Below are 8163 nucleotides of genomic sequence, written 5' to 3' on the forward strand. Positions count from 1 at the left end.
TCTCAAAGGAATAGACCTAGTTAACGTTGGTACCCTCCTCCTATTTCTAAATACAAAGTTAATTTGGATGCTGCTATTAATAAGAATTTGGTGAAGGTAGGCCTTGGGCTGATACTTAGAGACCACCACAACCCATCGATTGTCGAAGCTATGGCAATCCTCCAGAGTCTCAAATTGTGTAGAAGTTTGAGCAATTTGCATGTCATTCTGGAATCTTACTATCTCTATGTTAATCAAGCAATTAATATTCAACCTCAGTCATTCTTATCTAGGATGCATTTTTAGAGATATCATTGTAATTTGTAATGATTTTTTTTAATTATTTTCTGTCATTGCTCAAGAAGTACCAATGGTGTGTTATATTATTTTATAATATAATGTTTAGATTAAATAAATGTGACAAAGAGTGTCACATGTTGTAACATACAAAATGAAGTTACAACATTTGGATAGTGTATAGTATTCAAATGTGTAACATATTTGAAAGTTACAATTTCAATAACAAATTTGTAACTCCCAAATATTGCCCATTATTGTGTAGATTTGTTGTTACACAATTTTGATTTGAATTTTTCAAACTCATAAAAGATATGGTTGTTATAGATGTGATTTTAACTCTCATAATGTGTATGGAAGTTAAAAAATCAAGTGAGAATGAATTTGGAACATTTTGGAAAAGTTTGGAAAATTGGTAGTTGAAAAAACGTTATGGCTGCGGCCAGTGTTATTCCTAGGCCGCGGCCAGTGTTATTCCTAGGCCGCGGCCTGGGGAACAGAAGCCTGTTAGGTTTTATGTCCTTATAAAACCACATTTCTTATGTAATTCATTCATTATCAACAAAGTAGTAGAAATCATTTTGGTCAATCAAATTGTGTTGTTTACATGTTTTATTACATGATTAATTATTATTAATACAAACGTTTATAAAATCCCGAACATATGTATATTTACAATTATAGTGACTCGGTCACAGTGGATTATAATTGTAATTATATGTTCAAAAGCATTTTTTCATAAGATTAAATCAGTACACTGGATTTTTATTGATTGGGTAATCTACGATAAAATCTACTTACACATCTGGTGTGATGTCATATCCAGGACATTGACCAAGTAGATAAAATCGGATGTATTTTGTTACATTGGACTAGACCGATATTGATTATTGACAAGATAAGTAAGTATCATTATTATATAATCTAATCATATCACAACATTGACCATAGGTCAATTCAATCTTAATTTTGAGTGATTAATATTCTGCTAATTGTATTATTCAAGTCTTTTGATTTGTTCGTTACAAGCTTACTCTACGGACTAGCTCATACTTACATATTAGAGATTTGGTAGTATATTTGAGTGGGAGTATTTATCATAGATATGAAATCTATAGCTTCTGTTTAAGAAGTGAAATGATGATTTCCTTATAGCTTGGTTCAAGTGGTAAATGATAGAGTACTCATTTTTGTAATTAAATTTACAGAAATATCATTTACAAGGAACTTAGTGGGAGTTAAGGATAAAATACCAATGAGGGGTAAAACGGTAATTTGCACCCGTCCCATTAGTAGATCATCTATAGATGATTGAATGACGGTTATGGTTATAACAATGGATAACGTATTTACATTTGGTGTAAAACGTTCTATGAATTTAAGAGTGCAATTCTGAGTCTATAGTGGAGTCACGATGAATTAATAAGGTAGTGAGATTATTTGTTATAAATAAACTCACGGTAACTTATTGGAGCTTGAGTTCATGGATCCATGGTCCCCATGTCGTCTCTTATCAAAATGAACCTAGTAGTTTGAATAATTAATTTAATTATTAATTATAAAAATATCACATTGACTAGGTCAATGAAAATAAATAATGTTAAATTATTTATTGATATTTTGTGATAAAAGAAATAGAAGAAACTTTGAGGTTTTTATTGCAAATTCTCAAAAAGAGAGTATTATAGTCAATTGGGACAATTTTGTTAATATTGATAAATTGGTATTAATATTAATAAAATAAATTAAATAAATGTCAAAATTATAATTGGTTGATTTTGACAAGTATTTAATTAATTATAATTATTAAATAATTAAACAAAATGGGTAACTAAAACATATTTTATGTCCTAGCTAATTGACTATATATACTAGTGTTATAGAATGCATTAGGTAAGCTGAATTTGACAAGGTAAAAAGTCACTACTAATATTATATATCTAGCCTCCCACTCTCTCTTAGTTTTCTCTCTAGAAAATCTCTTCTCATGTGTTGAAACTTGCCCACATAAACACTAGGTTGTTTTAGAGAAAGACTTGGAACACCGTGGTCTTGTTTCAAAGTTTGGATTCCTTACAATACCTAGCATTCAACAAGGACAAAAGGTTAGGGAATCCAAAAGGTGTAGTCATTGTTCCGCTACGTATCTCGTAAGTACTCTACTGATTATATTGTTGTATTTACGAATCTTTGTATGAAAATCACTTCTATGCATGTATTTATGTTTTCCTATTGTATGTTATTTTGTGCAATAGGGAGCATGCATATAAACTTATATAAATGAGATCGTACAAAGTCAATGGTCGCGGCCAGGCTTATCCCAGGCCGTGGCCAGAGAGGCTAATAGCTTTTTCCGAATTTCGGTTTTATCCAATTTTGAACGTTTTCAACAACCAAGTAACTCCCAAATTTCTATTTTAATTCCATAAAACATCCAATTAAACATTGGACTATGGGGGTTGGTGAAATTTGAAATTCAAATAGTGTATCTAAACTCTATAAATAGGAGCCTGTTACTCACGTGTAAGACACAATATTTTCAATCCACTAGAGCACTTGGCTAGAAAAACACCTAGAGGCTTGATTATTCCACAGAGCTATTTCCAAATCGTGAGAGTTCCCTTAGTCCTTGAGTTAGGAGGAAATAAGTTTTTGGACAAAGGTTGCAAATATTGTTCAAGTTGGTGATCCCCAATGCTCTTCACTTTGGTGGTGTGAATGAGACTATTCTTTCTTTTTGTTCTTGTTATTTCTTTTCTACAATTGATTTTCATCTTATTCTTCTTTTTCTATTTACTTGTATTTCTTGTTTAGAGCTATAATCTTTTTATTTCTTTTGTTTCAAACATTATTACTTTATTTGTATATTTTGTTTAGAGTTGTATTTCTTTATTCGCTTCTTCTACTTTTTCTCATATTTTATTTGTAATTTCAGTCATAGAATTGTAATCTTATTTAATCAATCTTTATTTATTTGTACTATTTTGTCTAGAGTTGTAATAGTTCATAGGCTTGTTCCCTAATTATTTTTTCCCTATTGTTCGGCTTAACTGAATGGATCGAATGGACTGAGACTGAGGAACTGCTATCGTGCTACTGGCTTTTCACTGGATTCCTACTAGTTATATTTCCATTGAAGCACAATATTATTTTCTAACATGGTGTAGCTCACTCCCTGGAAAATTGGCACTTCTTTAGATGCTCATCCAGCATGGTGGCACGGCCACCCTCGTTAAATTAACTCTATTATTCACACTAATGCATGTAATTAATGACATCTCATTGACACTTTTTCTACTAAATTTTGCTCTCGACAGGTTTTAATCCGGCCAAGTTTTCCCTAAAACAAAAACAAAAAACATCATTACTGTTGTAAATAAAATAAAAAAGAGTACTTTTATAAATAAAATGAAAACAATATTTCCCGTGTAAAACGTGGAATGTAAAATAACAAACAATGGATTCATTCATGAGCTCTTTGACACATTTTAAGGCCTCTCACTACCTAGATAACATACTCGAAAACCCTTCAATCATCATCATCATCATCATAACCTTAATGTACTAGTTATAATTACAACGATAGAGATGGATTACGAAACAAGAAGGATTACTTGTCTTCTAAGGTAGATAAGAAAAAAATAATTAAGAAAACAGACAGAGACCATCCATATATAATAATTTATAACTAAATAGCAACTACGCCAATCAAATTCTAATGAATATCAATCCTCGTCTCAAATAGAAGCTAATTTGAAGTTTTAAATCAAAACATAATTAAATTTATAAGTGCAAATAAGATGACCATAGTAATTTCCCTATTTTCTATGTATGTTAGTTTCAAACTACGAAACAAAGTAAACACACCAGTGTAAAAAACCAATTTCCCCATATGGAACTCAAATTTAACTAGTCTTGGTGTTATAAAATCTTGAAATGGAGTTTAACAAGTTTTTAAATATTTGTATTCTTTTTGTGAGAGTTAACTGGATGCATGGTTTAGAATTGGTCGAACAGCAGCCTTGAAGTCTTCATAAAATCTCTGCTCTGAAAATCTGCTAGCTCGTCTTCTAGCTGCTGATGCCATCTCAAGCCTCTCAGCCCCTGGCATTTCAATCACATTTATAATTGCATCTGCATATTCATCCACACTGCAGGCTAGAAATCCAGTTTGTTGTCCATCTTCTTCTAAAACAATATCCATTTTTGGGCCAGCAGAATTATGCGCTGAAGCAAGTGAAAGCAAGTGGTGTAAATACACATGAAAGTCGAAGCATAAAGACAAAATATCCAATATGAGAAACCTACCAATTGGAATGGCACCTGCAGCCATATACTCCACGACACTAATGCCAAAGTGTTCGTCAGTCATTGAATGGATTCCTACAGTGGCACCTCCCAGAAGTTCCATCAGATCCCTGCAGACGTAAAATTAATCAATGCTGAGAAAGAGAGAACGGATCCAACAGGGAGTCATCAACTTACAAAGACCAAAGCAAATAAGCAACTAGTTCAATAAAAAGCAACATGAAAGCAGTATCAGTCCTATAACATATTAACATTCACAATTACCATCAAATTTGCATTCGACCATTTCAGCAGAAACATAATATCTTGTGACTCCAAGTTTGTAAGAGATTCTATGTATTCAAGTTTCATAAAATTATATAAAACCAGGGCCCAAATGCCAGTTATATACGCATCAGAAAATTTTAGGGAACTAAACCAATGTAATCAAGCCACCAAAGTGCTCCAGATCGATTACATGCTTTGTCATGGATTTTACAATCGGGCACGCACTCAGAGCTTCTAGATGTTTGCAAATCAACACTTTAAATAAATAAAAACATGTACTAACAGTCCTTTGGTACTTACCTATACGTGACATTCTTATGGAATTCCACTTCCGCATCCACCTTTAGCTCACACGCTCTATTCTTCAAATTTTGTAGTCTTTCCTCATCTGATTTATTTCGACAACTACCAACAAACTGGAGCTTAGGTCTTGGCAAGTCGGCTTGTAATTTTCCAAGTGCAACCGAAAAGGCCTCAAGTTGAAGAGTGTGTGCCTGAAACAGAAGAATTAAGTCAAAAATGGTTTGAACAACAAGGAAAGGCCTCAAAAATAACCGGCCGGAAAACTAGTACCTTCTGTTCATAAGGTTTGTATGCCCACCTTTTCTGGACGAAATTGAGCAACAGATATAATTTTAGTAGGTTTAGATGGCCTTTCTAAAGGAAGCTCCTGTTAAAAGAAGTAGTTAAAACCCAAATGTATTTGCTCCAAACATCAACAATAAGAGCAACAGGTAAATAGATGTCAGAATAATAGGTTACTCACGATCAAGAAAATAAGTAACTTTTTAAGGAAAAGAAAAAAGATTACAAACCTGAAGTCCAGAAGTATCACAAGGAGGATAAACTCGCTTAATACGATCTGGGATCTTCCAAAGCTTCTGAATATGAGACTGAGTCCATGAAGAATTTACCATAGCAAGATGGGCATGAGATCCAACAAAGCCATATAACCAGCTGAATAAAGTGTAATATATGATTTTGACCCGTGATAACCAAACACTGTCATAAGGGAAGATTTGTGAGGTTTAAGTTAAAGAAGGAAAAGTAGTTTATCAACACTAGTACACAGCTATAAGCTAACATTTATGAGGGAAATATAAAAAATCTCCAAGGCAATTCACGACAGCTAAAACACCCCATTGCAAATCAATAAAACTGATCACACAATTCCCCAAATAATCATTTTCAACACGCTGGCCAAACAATTTGTATGACAAAATGCAGAGTTATGCACGAGCAAGATTTAACAAGTAAAAACCAAACATGTAAGCAATGAAGATGTTATTTTTAGTGATTTAGTATAATATTCAAAAAGTAAAACCCAATATCAATTTATCATTGTCAACATGTTCACCAAATATCAAGTCAAGTGCAAAAGTGTACAAGAAAGAGTCGTATCATACCTCTTCGCAACAACAGCATCATTATTATACATGAAACTCCGATCACGAACACGGGAGAGCATGTCTAAACTAATTGTAGGGTAATGCGTATAGCAGATAACTTTGCAACCAAATATACGGGCAAGTGGATATGTGAAAGCATATCCGCTAGTATCAAAATAATACAAAGGAGTGAAACTGCATAAAGCTTCCCAAGCGAGATAAACCGAACCAAGGCTCTGCCCAATCATAGTGAACCGAGGATAAGTAATTTCTTCAACCCACTTCCTTTTATACAAATGCACCACCTGAGCATTAATATGATCAAAAAAAGAAATAAGAAGATAATTGAGTTAAAGTAATTAAGAAAACCTCATTTCAGTCCATAATCATCTTCAATTATATAAACAATATGTATATATTTTATTTAAGTTTAAATCTCAACAAACCACATAATCAATATCAAGATCTCTTCGCCATTAACGACCCTATATTTTACAAGTGCAATATATGTTGAGCTAATAAAGCAGAGACCACTGCAAATTATCTATTTTACGAGTCTCTCACCTCTTAACTTATGGGTTTAAGACTATTTATATGAATCTATATTCTCTTATATGAAATTGGTCTTCTTACTCAAAAAAAATCAAACCACCCAGAAAAAAATTGAACCGCGCTGATATGAATGAATCCATAATTGAGAACAACTAAAAACAGTTCCTTGGTGAAGTACGGGTACCTTAGGCGGGTGAAGCAGCTTGACCCCGAATCGATCAACGGCTCGACCCATCAAGCTCTGAGGCGAGGCGTCGTGATCGCCAGTGTAGACGACGCAGTCAAGGTCAGGACTTTCTTCCTGAATGGCTTTGACGGCACACCACAATACTCTTTCTCCGCCGCCACCATCGTTGGTGTAAGGGTGGAAGAACCCCACGGCTCGCTTTCTGCTCCTTCTGCCATTGGTTATGTGCGTAGCAAAGCTCAAAATTAAAAATGAAAGTGCAGAAATCAAAGCCCAAACAACGATCCCATTTGCCATGAACGAAAGATTTAGGATCGAATCGGATTAAGCTGAGAAGGGAAATTTGATATCATAAGCTAAAAAATTAATCCTAAAAAATAAACCTAGGAAAGTTATCTACTTTTTCAATTTCGCCAAATTATTTCTCACTTTTAAACTTTCCTATTTTCTCTAACTCCATTCTCTCTCCTCCTTCTCTAACTCCCTTCTCTCTCTCTCGCTCTCTCTCTCTATCTATGTCTCTCTCAGACCAAAAAAAACCAACACGGCTTGCAGTCAGCTGGACCTCCACCCACCACGACCTCAGCCTGACCTCAGCCGGACCTCCCACACACTCAACCGATCTCTACATTCATTTTTCTCACCCAAAAGCAATGGGTAAGTATTTTTTATACAAAATATTATTGGCTTTTGTTATATTTAGTGTAAGTTGTATGAATATGCACATTATTGGTTGTATTTTGTCTATTTTGTGTTCTGAAATGAAAGTAGACTATGCTCCGTTTTCTGCGTTTTTTTCTAGGTTTTTCATTTTTTTGCGATTTTTGAACGATAAATTGCGATTTTGTGCGATTTCTACCAAAGTCAGAGGTTAGGGATGAAACTATGCGACATTTGAACGATGTCATTGCGATTTTGTGCGATGTTATATGTGTAGCAAAAACTAAATATTTTTGGGCGATTTTAGGGCGATTTATGGGTGACTTTATCTGTGTGCGATACTTGTGCGATGCCTGTGTGATATCATTGCGATTTTGTCTGTATTAATTTTGTCCAAAATTTCTTGCGATAGTTGTGCGACTTTGTGTAATGTTTTTGCGATATTGAACTATATGTGTGCGATTTTAAATTTGTACGACTTTATTTGTACTTTTTTCTGATTTAAATTTTTTTTTTTTTTGTGAC

General features: G+C 33.7%; 1 protein-coding gene across 1 annotated transcript; it reads right to left on the reverse strand.

The window, feature by feature from the left end:
- Positions 1–4028: 4028 nt before the first annotated feature.
- LOC133798252 (GDP-Man:Man(3)GlcNAc(2)-PP-Dol alpha-1,2-mannosyltransferase) lies at positions 4029–7459 on the reverse strand. Its single transcript, XM_062236488.1, has 7 exons — positions 6976–7459; positions 6258–6544; positions 5667–5853; positions 5453–5521; positions 5152–5345; positions 4585–4694; positions 4029–4503 (listed from the first exon to the last, which is right to left on the reverse strand). The coding sequence occupies exons 1-7, from the start codon at positions 7273–7275 to the stop codon at positions 4259–4261; spliced, it is 1392 nt and encodes a 463-aa protein (XP_062092472.1). The 5' UTR covers positions 7276–7459; the 3' UTR covers positions 4029–4258.
- Positions 7460–8163: the final 704 nt, after the last annotated feature.

Source organism: Humulus lupulus, chromosome 8 (assembly GCF_963169125.1).
Source record: "Humulus lupulus chromosome 8, drHumLupu1.1, whole genome shotgun sequence".
Classification (NCBI taxonomy): domain Eukaryota; kingdom Viridiplantae; phylum Streptophyta; class Magnoliopsida; order Rosales; family Cannabaceae; genus Humulus; species Humulus lupulus.

Coding starts and splice junctions, on each gene's coding strand:
- LOC133798252 (XM_062236488.1), bottom strand. CDS start 7,275: ATGGCAAATGGGATCGTTGTTTGGGCTTTGATTTCTGCACTTTCATTT. Junction 5,854..6,257: donor GATGCTGTTGTTGCGAAGAG/GTATGATACGAC, acceptor CCCTTATGACAG/TGTTTGGTTATCACGGGTCA. Junction 4,504..4,584: donor TGCAGGTGCCATTCCAATTG/GTAGGTTTCTCA, acceptor CACTTGCTTCAG/CGCATAATTCTGCTGGCCCA.